Genomic DNA, 16,296 nt, shown 5'->3' on the forward strand with positions numbered 1-16,296 from the left:
TTTAATGTACTGTGTGTTAGTTAGATAGGGTCTAATTTTGCTTCTCTGAATGTGGCATAGCAGTTTTCTAGAACCATCTGTTAAATAACCTCTCCTGTCTCCACTTTATGCACCTATCCCTTTAGTGACAAATTTACTGCTCAAAATCTATAGGTTATTTCTGTGTTCTGAACTCTATTCTAGTGATCTGAGAGTCTGTCTTTATTCACTATTGTCCACTTTTAATTATGATAGCTTTATATTAATGTTTTGGAATGTAGTAACATCAGCATTATTTTATCTTAGGATCATTTTGGATGGGGTACTCTAGTATTTTTGTGGTTGCATATAAAAAGTATTTATTCTATGCCTTAGTATTCTATTCTTAGTATTGCAGTTATAGCAATCCTTATTGCATGCTATTTTGATAATTGCATTGGATCTGCAAGTTAGTTTAGGTAAGTCATTATTTTAATGATGATGCTTCCAGTTCATCATAAAGAATATGATTTCATTTCCTTGTTTATTATTTTATTTTTTTCAGGAATGATTTATAATTTTCACAAAATAGATTGTTCTTCTTCCTCATTAAATTGATTCCTAGATAGATGTGTTACTTTGTCAGTCTTAAATTGGATCTTTGGGCCAGAAAGGAAGTGTGGTGAATAAGGTGAGAGCCTTGCATACCCCCAATTCCAGTTTGATGCAGCACCAAATACTGTCCCCCAAGCACAGGCAGGAGTGGCCTAAATAAACAAATAATCTTTATGGTTTTCTTATACAGTATTATGTCACTTGCAAGGAGCGATAATTTTACTTCTTTGATATTGGAATTACATTTTGCCTAATAGCAGTGGCAGGGCCTTTGGGTACTATGTTGAATACAAGCAATGAAATTCTACATCCTTGTCCTGTGCTTGACTTTAGAGGAAAGGTTTTCCATTTTCTCCCATTAAGAATAATGTTCTCTGTAGGTTTATTATGTATGGTCTATACTATATTTGGTAGGGTGTTTGCCTTGCACACAGCCAACATGGCCAACCCGAGTTCGATTCCTCCGCCCCTCTCGGAGAGCCCGGCAAGCTACCAAGAGTATCTCGCCGCACAGCAGAGCCTGGCAAGCTCCCCGTGACGTATTCGATATGCCAAACACAGTAACAACAAAGTCTCCAATGGAGACGTTACTGGGCCCGCTCGAACAAATCCATGAACAACGGGAGGACAGTGACAGTGATACTATATTGTGATAAATTCCTTCACTGCCTGTTTTATTTTTAGTGTTTCCACTATCATGGGTGTTGGATCTTGTCAGACGCTTTAATACACATCAATGGAGATCATTGTATGTTTCTCATCCTTTCTTTTATTACTGTTGCTTATTATATAATTGATTTGTGTATATTGAACCATCTTTGCATCTTTGGGAAAAATCACACTTGATCCTGGTGTTTAATAGAGTGTTATAATCAATTCAATTGGATTTTATTGATCATCTAGTCATGTGTGTTTATTAGGAATATTTGTCTAAAATTTTGTATTTAGTAATGTCTTTGTCACATTTTAACTATCAATGCAATGTTGACCTTATATAAACAGGATGTATTCAAGTTCTTTATGACAGTTCTTTATAAAGAAATTTTTCTATGGATTTATGTGGTTAAATTTGCTGTTTTCTACAGTTGAACTCATCCATTTTCAGCAAGAAAGTATCTTTTGAGTCATCATAATATGTGGATAGTTCCAAAATAACACTTATTTACAAAATAGTTCACAAAATATTGAGCTAACAATATCTAATACTATCACTAAGTATGGAATACTTATTATGGATAAGTCACTAGCAATGATAAAATAAAAAAAGAGTTTTTCTTAAATAATCCATAGATATGACATCTATATAATCTGAGAGTAATAAAACAGAACCCTGAACTTTAATCTTATATAAAATTATTACAATGAAAAAATACTTAGAGAAGTAAAGAAATTTTTATCTATATTTCTTCCCTTTTCCTTTTTTTGGTCTATCAATTGAAGTAGCATTTGGTGCTACTGAGGTTTATAACTTGAAAAAAATGAAGATGGAAAAGAAAGACTAGAAAATTTTGACATTTTAGTGATTTTAAATGTATATTTGCCAGCCTGTTCTTCAAAAAAATGACAGCAGCATTTCTTTAAGAGAAACAAATACATCAGAATGTTTTATTACAATATGAAGATTTTTATCATGTACTTGTGACATCCCTGGTGCCCAGGAGTATATTTCTTGAATTAATCTACATTACTTTTCTCCTAAAACTGTCTCTTCATTTTATTTTCTTGATTTGACACATCATAAGAAACCAATATTCGTGCATGGTTTTATTTCTCAAAATTAGATCATGAAGAGATTAGGCCAAATGTGAAAGGACATTTTGTGATTTTTCTTCCAATACATTCTCTTTATATTTCTGGAAATCTGGAACAATGAATATTAACATTCTTCCCATGTTTATTGGAAAATATATATCTTGATGAAATAGAAAAGATTATGCTGAAGGTATGGAAACCAGGTATTATTCAATTTGGAGGGAAATGGCTTGTTACTTTAGTCTCAGTTATGGACTTGAAGCAATGAGATTTTTTTGATTACTATTACAAAATTGCCTGCAGCTAAAACTTCATCTCCATTTACCCTAAATATAGGACTACTTGTATATTAAGTTCTAGGGAGAAACCTGATTATAAAGACACTTTTCATAGTTGTAATTGGTTTATCAGAGTGTTAAAAATGAGCCTTTTCCATATTCCATACCACTGATCTCTAATTTGTAGCACGATGAAGAAAAGTGCCCGCTAGCCACAAACCTATTTCAAAGAGAGATTATTTAATTACTTATTTTTATTTCTGGTGATATTCTTTAGGGAATCATTTAGCTTTTATTCATTACAAGAAACTATAGTTTATATTTCCTTCAGGCAGAGATTTAGATGACAATTTTGGTGACAAAATATTTGATACAAGTTATTAAGGAAACTGCAAGTGACAAGGCATTTGGAATCATTTTTTATAACTACTCCTGTATGTAATTATGCTTATGTATATATTTTAATTGATGGAAGATCATTTATTTGGGAAATTTAAAATATTGTACTTTTACTTCCTGAATAAGAAGTAAATACATATAATAGTTGATTGAACCTGTAGCTTATGTTTAAATCTCCTTCTAGTCATAGTGAAATAAATCTCCTGATTGATGAGTTTAAGTTTTAACTTTTTCTTTGCAACAATAAAGTAACAACATTGTAAGAGTATACATATGAACATATGGATTGTTACATATGGATTGAACATATGGATTGTTTACTTAATATTTATTAAGTTAATGTTTATTAATGATTATTTTAACCTGTGAAACAAAGTTATGTGTTATTCACCTTTAATATGTGATTATTATTGAGTTTCTATCCCTTGTTATACATTGGAATCACTCAATGTTTTTTACAAAAAGAAAATAAAAAAGAAACAGATTTCTAAGGAAGTAAAGAAAGAAACAGATTTTTTAGAAAATGTATTTTCCAACAAAATAAATTTCTTATGTTTATGAATTATTTGCTGAAAAGTTGTGGTTCTTTAAATATAGTAGTATAAAATGGTTTGGAGTTTTACTGAAACTTTTTTTCTTGCTCAGCAGATAAGCTTTTGTTTGGTTTTGTGACCAACTGGGTTCTCTGAAGCTACTCCGGACTTAGTGCTTGAGGCTTACTCCCAGGAGTGCTCAGGGGTCCCTGTGGTGCTGGGGATCAGACTCAGCCTTCCTTTATGGGAAGATGCACTTTTCTTCATTTAAGCATGTTCCCAACTTCATGAGTAAATAACTAGTAGAATTGCCATGGACTAAGAATATATATTATAATCTCTGTATAAATAATTTATAGTTTATAGAACCAAGCAAGTGAGATATGTGTAATGTGTTAAAGGAAGAACATGGTTTAAAACTGGTTTAGCATCTAACAATTTGCACCAAAATTCTTGCTGTATTAAATCGTCTTAGAATTTGTCTATAAAATTAACATAGCATACTCATAGTGACTGTACTTGTTTTTAAATTATATGCTGAATTTTCCCTATGAGGACTAATAAAGCCATTCCAAATACTAAATTCAAAGCCTTTGATACATTACCTTCTCTAGGAATGTTAGACTAGTAAATAAACACATACACACACACACACACACACACACACACACACACTTAAAGTGTTGCATAATGCCTCAGCTCTATACTGAAAATGCAGAATTTATATGCATGCTCCATATTTATATGTAAATTTAGAAAGAGTAAAAAGTGTGGAACTGAGATTGTAACTTGGAGGAATTGCTGTTTAAAATTATTGGTAAAAAATCTGTTCCCCTTAGAAAAAATTTTTAAAAAATCTGTTCCCCATTTCTAATACTTTTTTTTATTTTGCATTATTAATGTTTTGAATGAAAGACATTTTCTTTATAATTTTAGGAGTGAATGCATAGTGTAGAAGTATCCAGATTTTAATTAAACAGTTCACCTATAGTGTACTCCCAGGTTTACTTTTCTGTCCATCCTTTGTTCTACTGACTTTCCAAAGTGTCCTAGTGTTCTTAGAGGACTCATTATGTCAACATTTTCTATCTGCCATAGACTCCTGTTTACTCTCTTGGATTTCATTACACCTTTGGAACACTGGAACTTCATTCTTCATCTAGATAGCATCCAAAATTGAAAAATAAAACAAAAACATAAATTCTTGATACAGAAAAAGGCTAGGTAGTGTACTATTGCACTGGGATTACATTTTAACAAAATCTGATTAAAACTAAAAGACAGCATTTGACTTTCCAATAGTATTGCTTATCAAAGAGCATAGGGCCATTGCCTTATGGTTTGTAGGTTTGTACCCTGATAGCATTTATCAAAAAGAGAAAAATTCTTAAAAGACATGAGTTACTCAAAAACATAAAATGTACCTTCTGCTGCACAGTGGTGTTTTAATATTTGCATTTGTTATTTGAATAATGGTGTGTGTGTATGTGTGTATATATGTAGGCATGTTTTGAAACAGCTGTATATCATCTTTTGCATTTTATTTTGACTTTATCCCTCTTTTAGTTTTTTCCTCTACAGATGTATGTTTTGTTGGAAAGTGTACAGGTGTACCTCTTCAGGTTTTTGAATTGTAGGTTTTTGACTCTACAGACAAATGTTTCATCAAACCACACTGTTATCTTCATAGTTGGTCGAAGATGAATTGCACAATTTTAGTCCGAGCATAAGTTACTGATGTCTTGCCTGGCTGCAAAAGTGCACTCATCACTTAAAAATCCCATATGCTGTTTTTTCTTTTCAAGGAATACTTTAAGCAAACTGAAAAAGTAAAAAAAGAATAAAAAGGAAAAAATTCTTCTTTGCCTTACTGCAAGGCTGATTACTAAAAGAGGATGACAATCTTACTATATTTTGTTGATTTTTATGAATTATCTCAACAAGAATTTTAGCTTTTGAATTAGAGTCCAGAGGTCCTTCTCTTAAATAATGCTGCTTTTCTACATGAGTATCTTCAAAAATTTTGAGGGGGGAATAGTATTGGGTAATTTTTGATCATAATGTAGCTTATTTATGGATTTAGTGCTTACTGAATTCAAAATAATTAATTTCTGCTGATAACATATCATAATTGACTTGAGATAATGCAGTGTGCATAACTACATTTGATTGCAAAAACGAATGAGTGATTGATAATTGAATCTGTAACTTTATAAGTGCTAGTGCCCATTTTAAATATGATATTCTCAAGAGCTGATGTTCTTTTGGAAGTATTCCAGCATACTCAAAAAGTTATTCTGATGTAGATCCCAGTATTTGAATCTTTACGTGACAGTATCTATATTCAGAAGCCTAATACATTTTCAGAAGACTAAGAGAAATCATTCCAAAATGCAATGATTTGCCTTAATTTACTTGAATTCACAATATTGCACACTGCCAATTTGTGAGGCACTGTGCTAAGTGCTTCGGACACATACATTATGCAAAAGGCATTGTTCCTACCTTTAAGAAGTTATCTAGGAGAAAAGTATATGCACAAATAGTTGTTCCCCATTATCAACATGTACACTCTGCTTTCCAATATGGAAAATACTAGACAACAGTTCCTAATGGAATGGGGAAGTGTCTTTAGTGGCCACATATCACAGCATCAGTCTTCAAGATTGTGAAGAGTGTTAGTATTTATCTAGGCTGTGCAGCACTTTTGATGCAGGGAAAAAAACCGTTCTCTAAGGTACACAGGCATTTAATGTGCAATGCAAATAAGGTTAATTAACTTTTGAAAACTCTTTTGATGGTTCTCTCATTACTAGGCTCCCTTAGCAACTATACTCTGGTGGTATGACTATAAAGTCTGTGTCCTAATATAAAGGAAGTAGATTTTAGGAGTGGAGAGAAGCAGCTTCCACCAAATTCTTTCAGATTCTTTTACTCCAAGACCTTTTAAGGTGATAAGAGACCGTGACTAGAGTCATCCCCTTAGGGCTACCCCTCAGAGACCTGAGAAGGGAGGTCTGTTGTGTGAGCACTTCTGCCATCTCAGTCACATCTCCTGGGAGATTCCCACTTCTTTTTTCAGCCCAAATGTTCAAGTCTTTCCCTGAGGTCAGCCTTTCTTCTAGGTCCTGTCATCATTTCCTCACTTGCCCTCCTTTCTCTGACACCACCTCACCCCTAAACCCCAGTAAAAGGATAGCTTGAGAGAAATCAGCAAATGTGTGGGAGCTGAGGTGACAAGATTTTACCAGGTAGCCTTCCTCATAACCCAAGGCTACCTTTTAAAGGGTAGTTGGCTTGATCATTCCCTGGCCAATTTTAGAGCCTCCAGACAAATATTAAATAAAACAAAAACCCAGAAAAAGGGAAAGCTGTGATCCAGAGCAGCAGAAAGTTTTGGCTTGAATCAGCATTAATGTCTAATGTTGTGGAGGTCATCAGGAATCCATGTGCTAGTTCAGCGCAATTAGGGGCAATGCTAAGCAAGGCAGAGAACTCCACCCCTGTAAGAAGATGAGATGGTCTGCAAAAGAGTGGATGAGATGCTTAAAGGAGATTTGTTTGTGACATGGCTTTAATTTGAAATCCTTTTATTCTGAAGATGTCTGGAGATTGAGATAGAGCAAATGAAAGCAGTACATTCCTGTTACAGATGCAGCCGGCAGCTCACTTATTTGAAAGGCTTAATCAGCACACTCAGGAACAAAATGTGAGACATCTTGAGGCACTGCTTACTTGTCAGCTGCAAGATCAATAAAATGCAGACGCCATTCTTTGCCACACTCCAGGGAATGAGTTTGCAGAGTGAGAACTTCACTTTGAGGATAGTATATTTACACCAACTTGCAAAGGCAGGGAAGTCAATGCCTGGAGAAGAGCACTGGAGGCTTTCCCCCACCTGGTCCAGCTGCTCTTGTTCAGTATGCCAGGTGACATTACTGGAACTAATCCAAACATCTGAATAGCAGGGGCTCAGCTCAAGGCGGTGGTGGTAGTGTGTGTGTGTGGGGGGGGTCTTCAGTTTCTCAGTGTCAGTGATGCATAAAAGTCTTTGATGGTAGATGTCAATTAGATTCATTGTTCTAGGGTTAATGTCAAATCTGACAAAAGCATGCACATTATTAAACAGCCACAACACAAGCCTAGGTGTTGTAATCAAGAAATGGAGATTATCATATTCTATTGTATTCTATCACCATTATCAACACTGACCAGATTATCACATGGCTGCTAGGGCCATCCTAGAGGGTAACAGTGGAAAATTTAAGAAATATGTGATTGTTGTGTGGCACCATAGTCACTGACCTGTGTATGTGTGATGTTTGTATATTTATGTATTTATAAATCATGATCACGATCATCCTGTTGTTCGTTGAGTTCCTCGAGCAGGCACCAGTAACGTCTCATTCTTCCTAGCCCTGAGATTTTAAAAGAGCCATTTCAATGCTCTTTCAGGATTAGGAGAATGAAACCCATCATTGTTACTGGTATTTGGCATATTGAGTACAACACGGGAAATTTGCCAGACTCTGCCGTGCGGGCAGGATAGTTTCGGTTATATATATATATATATATATATATATATATATATATATATGTGTGTGTATATATGTATATATGTATCTATATACAATTTATATAGATACACATACAGACTATTAAAGAAATGTTCACTTCTTAACTGTACACGTAAACAATTTATAAGGAAAACATTTTTTCCTATTTACTAATGAGAGAGAATGTAAACTTAATATTCTGTTGATATTTTAGTTCAACAATGCACCACACGAATACAATGCTAGTATGAGAACTGCATGTGTTCTTGTATATAGATCTTTCCCTTCCCTCTACAAATAGTACTGTGTTAAGGTTGAGGCTTACTGCTAACCACTATGAGTCTTATAAGCCCTTTCTATAAAAAGGGATTTCCATCTTGTGGGTCCACAGATTCACATATAGTACATGTGGGTGGGTTTGAGAGCAAGGAAATTGAGGTATGATAAGTGCAGAAGAAGTTGTTGACTTTTCAGTCCTGTCCAGCATCCTACTGGAAGAGAGTCAGTCCAGCGGGCACTGCATTAAAAAAGCTAATGGAAGAAAAGTAGGTACTTCCTAGTTCAATCCAGCGACATGAGTCCTTGTTGATAACATTTTAAGGGATGGATTGGATGCACTAGTATTGTTTGTGAGATGTGGCCAATCTGAAACATAGTGCGATGTATGGTGTGGGCTCCAATTCCCTTATCCATCTGACATCTAATTATTACTAACTTTTAATGTCTTTCAAATTCTCTTTTCCATCCCTCGTTTAGATTAAACTGATGTATTTATTTAGATGGTAAGTAGATATATTCACGGGGACCTGGGGCTTCTCCCAGTGTGTCTTGGCCAGCTGGCCTGCCCGGTTCAATGCTTGGTCCAAAAAATGTGATGCTGCTCAGTTTTGGGGTGCAAGAAACAGCCAAGAACAACCCAGTAATGGTCAGGGCCATTCTCTCCCGAGTTTGGGAATCTCCCAAGCTGCACCCAGAAATGTTTGAAGGCCCTTGTATTGCTGGGACTGAACTGAGATCAGGCATTCAAATCCTTGTATTATCTCCCTGTTTCCAAGTTCCTCTTTTCTGAAATTATGATAATAGCATTTTTTCTGGAAGTATTCTTTGGATTTTTCTGAATAAACATGTGTTAATATACTTCTGAAGCTCCAGAATGCTCATCTACTCATGTTTTTTATCAAGAAAACTTTTATATGTTTCCCTTATTTATTGAAAATGATGGGATTACATTTCTCCATATTTTCTTTTAACTATCTTCTTGTTCACTGCTTAAGGTTATTTAATCTTAGGTGTATAATAATTTTTATTCCTGGATGCAATTCCTTCATTATATTTTATAACATTTGAATTTAATAAGACATTGGGGAAGTGGATAGGACAGGTGGGAGAAAATATTAACCTTTTCTTCTGATGCCACCCACTTGATTATAGTTTAAATGATTAATGAAGATAAACTTCATCATGACAATTTTTAGCAACAAAGGAAGGAATATAAGGTATAGATTTGCTTCTTAGTTTACTGTTTACAAAAAACATCTCCCTTATCAATATTCAGCACATGCTCATTGAAGTCTTTCCACCCTGGGTACTTAAGAGGGAGGAAATAAAACATCCCTTGGTCCAAAGGAAATAAAAGGCCATGGCCCCTCAGTGGGGTGCTCAGAAATGAAGCAGCTAAGTGACCTTGCAAAAACATGTTTAGTAGTTAATGATTTAGAATTGCATAGGCAAAACCCTTTCTTCACTTTATTGCCGGACAGCTAGCAAATCAATCTCCTAACCAGGAAGGATCCAAGCTGCAGACTTCTTTCCAGAACCCTGCATGCTCATGTGTTTCTTCTGGTGGACTTTACTGATTGATTCCAGAGGGTATCCAGTAAATTTTGTAAAAATTTATGTAAGAAAGCCACATATCCTGTTAAGGAATTAGGAAATAAATGTCCATTACTGTGACATTAGAGCAGTGAGATAGCTAATAAGAAAATAGCTTTGAAAACTGCAAAATTATTATAGATATAGATTGTTGAGATACACACACATATATATGTATATATATGTAACTGTGGCTTGTTTGTGTGAGTGATTAATGAAGACATGTTAACGATTGGAAACCTTAGAACAGAGTAAAAAAACAAAATGCATGCAATACCTTTTTAGAATGATGATTGGTTTTGGCTTATATGGTAATGCAGTGGCTCAAGGCCCATGTATTTTCTGACAGATTAGCTAATTAAGGGAGGCTGGGAGGTTACTGGTTTGAGGTCTTCTCTCTTGTTAAATAAATAAAAAGTTGGTTAGGATGTCTAGTACAGCATAAGGTCTTAGAACTATGTAAGACAACAGAAGAATGCTCTTCCACAGACTAGGAAATTTCACTAATTAAAACTGACTCCCTAGCACTGCTGTCTTCTGACTGGCCTAGAGTAAATAGCCTCCCTGCATTTTTCATCCCAACATTGTACTAATCAAGGATAAGGACTCCCTTAATGGCATTATTTTTTAAAAGCCTTCTTCCTGAAATTTGTTTAACATCAGTGTCACCATGAATGTTTGTTTCTTTTGCAAATTCTGTAAGATCTTCAACGTTAAAATGTAAAACTCAGTAAGGATCCAAAAATCTTGTTATCTTAATTTTCAGTTTTCCCTTTTTTTTGTTTTTGCTGTAAAAATCAATTCATTACCTAAGGTCCCAATGAAATTAGAAAAATGTTTTGAATCTAATTATTTTTATACATTCAAAACAGGTCTATGTGTTTTAAGAAAATCTTATCTGAATTTAACTTATTATATGAAGGATGTATTAATTTTTAAACACATGTTTTTTTAAAAATATTTGTATCACCTTTACTAAGAATATGTTAATAAAGATTGTCTCTGATACATATTTTGCACCCCCACACCTTCTAAGATTTTTTTCCATTTCTTAAGGTTGGAACAGGTTTTGTTGGAACAGGTAATATAATTTGTTCTGAGCCTAAGGCGGCACATTGGGGATGGGAGGGGAAACGGAGATATTGGTGGAGGAAAGGTCACACTTGTAGTATCGGAAGTCTAAATGTCTGAAATAACTATATAATAACAACTTTGTAAATCATGGTGTTTTCAATAAGAATTTTAAAAATTTTAGCACAGCAGGTAGGGCATTTGCCTTGCACGCGACCAACCTGGCCGACCCAAGTTCTATTCCTCCACCTTCCATTCGTCCGCTTCTCTCGAAGAGCCCTGCAAGCTACCAAGAGTATTTCACCTGCACAGCAAAGCCTGATAAGCTACCCATGATATGACAAAACACAGTAACAACAAGTCTCAAAATGTTACTGGGCCTGCGCGAGCAAATGGATGAACAATGGAAGGACAGTGACAGGGACAGTGAATTTTCTAAAACATTACCATTGAGACCAAGAGAAATAATATAAAGGTTAAGGCACTTACCTTGTTGGGACCCCATCTGGTTCTCCTGAGCACTGCCAAAAGTGATCCTTAAGCACAGAACCAGAAAAAAATCCCTGAACACAGCTTGATATGTCCCCAAAACTAAAAAACAAAAAATCAAATTTTAATGTTATTTTAATATTTTTAACTACTATGTCAATGTAAGTATGTGATTACTGACAGAAATTAGACATCAATAGTAGATAGTAGTTTAAATCTAAAATGTTTGTTGATAATTATTGTTTGTTTTGATTTACATACATTGAAATCTAATAATAACAATGTAGTAATTTAATATTTTCAGAAATTATGAAAAACAACATAATTATATCTTCATATAGGATTGGTGTAATTATTTTACAAATCAAGATTGACAGAAAAGTTGAGTATAGTTTTTAAAATGTAAATGAAATAAAGAAAACAGTATTGCTTTTGAAAAAAATATTATTTTTCATCATGTTGTAACATATTCTGAATTTTTAAACTGATTTTAAAACCAATACTTTGTGTTAAAATTCTATGAAATATGAAGATATTCAGGCATATCTCACAGATGAAGAATACATACAAAATTTTGATAAGATTTTTTTCTACTTCTTTAACTTATTATTTGAATATTACTTTAATGTATGTTGGTTATTGTTTGGTACCTGATTTGAGAATGTGTCTTTAAATAATAGTATGCATAACACAATCATTTATCGAGGTTTGTGATTTATATGGCATGCAGTATCTGTGCAGAAAAAATCTGCGATAGGCCTGTTAAGGGAATGACAATTTTTGTGACATCAATTTTAAGATTATAGGATATAGTGTTGTAATATAGAAAAGAATTTCTGATCAGGCAAAGAAAGACAAGCTTGTCAGAGGGGCAAGAATTGTTTCCTTGGAACAGCAAGTAAAGGGTGTTTGGAGGATCCGCACAGGATAAGAGATGCGTGCTGAAAGTTGACTATAGACTGAACATTATGGCCTTTCAATAAGCCTATTGCATACCACAACACCCTAAAGAAAAGAGAAAGCAAAAGGGAATACCCTACTACAGAGTTGGGATAGGGAGGGGAGGGAATGGAATGGGGGGTGGGGAGTTACTGGGATCATTGGTGGTGGAGAATGGGCACTGGTGAAGGAATGGGTACTCGATCATTGTATAACTGAAACCCAAGCATGAAAGTTTGTAAATCACAATTGTACCTCGTGGTGTTTCACTAATAAAAATTTTTTTTAAAAAATTGTTTCCTTGATGTAGTAGTTTATAATGTAACTGTAAACTAGATAGACATTACAGCAGAATTCAATTTTTTTTTTAATTTTCCACAAAATTAGCCACCACATTTTGAACACGGATTATTTCTAATAAAATTTCTTTTTTCCATATTTGCTTCCAGAATGTTCAGGCCCACTGGGTATAGAAGGCGGAATCATATCAAATCAGCAAATCACAGCTTCATCTACCCACCGAGCTCTTTTTGGACTTCAGAAATGGTATCCCTACTATGCACGTCTCAATAAAAAGGGGCTTATCAATGCCTGGACGGCTGCAGAGAATGATAGATGGCCATGGATTCAGGTAACAGATGCAACGGGACAAGGGTACTGTCAAGGAATATTCATTGTCATTGAAAAAAGTGCAAGAATCCCAAACTGTGATGTGTCTTTATACTTACACACATAGAGTAGAAGATTATATAGTTAAGAAAACAAATTGAGGTGATCAGAGAGATAGTACAATGGGTAGGATGTTTGCCTTGCACATAGCATCCTTGTATTGGATTCCCAGCAACTCAGTCTATCCTCTGTACTCCATAAGAAGTGATCTGAGTACAGTAAGAAATGATCTCTGAGTACAGTAAGTCATGAGTATCACCAGGTGTATCCAAGACCCCCCCAAAAATGTTTGTTTTTTTTTATCTAAACTGAGTATTACTCATGAAATACTAGGAAATGTTTTCATACCACTGAAAAATGTGGCTACAGGGTTAAAAATGTTAAACTCCTGAGGCTGTGCAGATCACTATTTGCTGATGTGTTTCAAAGAAGGAGGTTCTTATATGTTCATGAGTTCATTAACACTTTTTAGAATCGACACTTTGGGAAAATAATGCTTCATACTCTTTGCAATCTTGATAAAGTATAAAATGTTATTGAATGAAAATAATACTAAAGATGTCTCAATACTTCCTTTTTTTTCCATATTTATTTATTTATTTATTATTTTTTTTCCCCTTTATTTTATTTTATTTTTTTTAAAGTTGTAGATTTACAATTTTTTGTGCTTTGGTTTCAATTATACAATGATCAGATACCCATCCCTCCACCAGTGCCCATTTTCCACCACCATGGATAATATCCCCCCACCCCCATCCTCCCATCCCCCCTGTCTCTGTGGCAGGGCAATCCCGTGTTCTCTCTCTCCTTTTGGGAGTTGTGGTCTGCAAAAGAGGCATTGAGTGGCAAACATGTTCAGTCCATAGTCTACTTTCCACATGCATCTCCCCTCCTGGGAGGATCCTCCAAACATCCTTTATTTGGTGCTCCCTTCTCTATCTGAACAGCCCTTTCCTCTAGGATACCCGGCTGGCCTCTAAGTTATGGAGTAATCCTCCTGGTGCTGATCTCAGCTATTCTTGGGTATTAATCTCATACTTTGTTACTTTATATCCCCCAGATGAATGCAATCTTTCTATGTCTATCCCTCTCTTTCTGACTCATTTCGCTTAGCATGATACTTTCCATATTGTACCACTTGTATGTAAATTTCATGACTTCATCTTTTCTAAGAGCTACATAGTACTCCATTGTGTAGATGTAACAAAGTTTCTTTAACCAGTCATCTGTTCTTGGGCATTCAGGTTTCTTCCAGTTTCTGGCTATTGTAAAGAGTGCTGCAATGAACAAACAAGTGCAGATGTCACTTCGACTATACATTTTTGCCTCTCTGGGATATATTCCCAGGAGTGGTATTGCTGGGTCAAATGGGAGCTCAATTTCTAATTTTTTGAGAATCGTCCATACTGTTTTCCAGAAGGGCTGAACCAGTGGACATTCCCACCAACAGTGAAGGAGTGTCCCTTTCTCGCCACATCCACGCCAGCATCGGTTGCTTTTGTTCTTTTGAATGTGGGCCAGTCTCTGAGGTGTGAGATGGTATCTCATTGTGGTTTTGATCTGCATCTCCCTGATGATTAATGATGTAGAGCATTTTCTCATGTGCTTTTTTTGCCATTCGGATTTCTTCTTTGAGAAAGTTTCTGTTCATTTCATTGCCCCATTTTTGGATGGGGTTGGATGTTTTCTTCTTGTGGAGTTTAACCAGTATTTTGTATATCCTGGATATCAACCCCTTGTCAGATGTGTATACGGTGAATATCCTTTCCCATTCTGTATACTGTCTTTGTATTTTGGTCACTGTTTATTTGGAGGTGCAGAAGCTTCTTAGTTTAAGATAGTCCCATTTATCTATCTCTGTTTTCACTTGCTCGGCCAGTGGCGTGGCATCTTTGAAGATACCATTAGCTTCAATGTCATGGAGGGTTTTGCCTACTTTATCTTCAATGTACCTTATGGTTTCTGGTCTGATGTTGAGGTCTTTAATCCATTTTGATCTTACTTTTGTACATGGTGTTAGGCAGAGTTCTGAGCCTATTTTTTTGCATGTAGCCGTCCAGTGATGCCAACACAATTTATTAAAGAGGCTTTCCTTACTCCACTTCACATTACTTGCACCTTTATCAAAGATTAGATGAGCATATGATTGAGGAGAGATGTCAGTGTATTCAACCCTGTTCCATTGGTCTGCAGTTCTGCCTTTGTTCCAGTACCATACTGTTTTAATTATTACTGCTTTGTAGTACAGTTTGAAGTTCGGGAGGTTGATTCCTCCCATTTTCTTTTTCCCAAGAATTGCTTTAGCTATTCGTGGGGGCTTATTGTTCCATATAAATTTCAAGAGTGTTTGCACCATTTCTTTGAAGAATGTCATGGGTATCCTTATAGGGATTGCATTGAATTTATACAATGCTTTTGGTAGTATTGCCATTTTTACAATGTTAAGTCTCCCGACCCATGAGCAGGGGATATCTTTCCATTTCCTCATGTCCTCTTTTATTTCCTGAAGTAGCGTTTTGTAGTTTTCTTTGTACAGGTCCTTTACTTCCTTAGTTAAGCTGATTCCTAGGTACTTGATTTTCTGGGGCACAATTGTGAATGGGATTGTTTTTTTCATGTTGCTTTCTTCTCTCTCACTGTTTGCGTATAGGAAAGCCATGGACTTTTGGGTATTGATTTTATAACCTGCAACTTTACTATACGAGTCTATTGTTTCTAGGAGTTTTTTGGTGGAAGTTATTGGGTTCTCTAAGTAGAGTATCATATCATCTGCGAATAGTGAGAGCTTGATTTCTTCCTTTCCTACCTGAATGCCCTTAATATCTTTTTCCTGCCTAATCGCTATTGCAAGTACTTCCAGTACTATATTGAACAGCAGTGGAGAGAGTGGGCATCCCTGTCTCGTCCCTGATCTTAGAGGGAAGGCTCTCAGTTTTTCCCCATTGAGGATGATGCTTGCTGTAGGCTTGTGGTAGATGGCTTTAATTATGTTGAGGAAGGTCCCCTCTATACCCATTTTGGCTAGGGTTTTCATCATAAAGGGGTGCTGGATGTTATCAAATGCTTTCTCTGCATCTATTGATATGATCATATGCTTTTTATCTTTTCTTTTGTTGATATGGTGGATTATGTTGATTGATTTCCGAATGTTAAACCATCCTTGCA

The 16,296-nt window shown here is 35.3% G+C and overlaps 1 protein-coding gene across 2 annotated transcripts in view; it reads left to right on the forward strand.

Moving 5' to 3' along the window:
• The window catches only part of EDIL3 (EGF like repeats and discoidin domains 3), a 489,148-nt gene that overhangs the window by 299,908 nt on the left and 172,944 nt on the right, over positions 1-16,296 (forward strand). For both annotated transcript variants that reach the window (XM_056112534.1, XM_056112535.1), the window contains exon 6: positions 12,912-13,093. In XM_056112534.1, coding sequence (XP_055968509.1) covers positions 12,912-13,093 — 182 coding nt within the window. The remainder of the gene's footprint in view (positions 1-12,911; positions 13,094-16,296) is intronic.

The sequence above is a fragment of the Sorex fumeus genome, unplaced genomic scaffold (assembly GCF_029834395.1).
Source record: "Sorex fumeus unplaced genomic scaffold, SorFum_2.1 ptg000018l, whole genome shotgun sequence".
In the NCBI taxonomy this organism is placed as follows: domain Eukaryota; kingdom Metazoa; phylum Chordata; class Mammalia; order Eulipotyphla; family Soricidae; genus Sorex; species Sorex fumeus.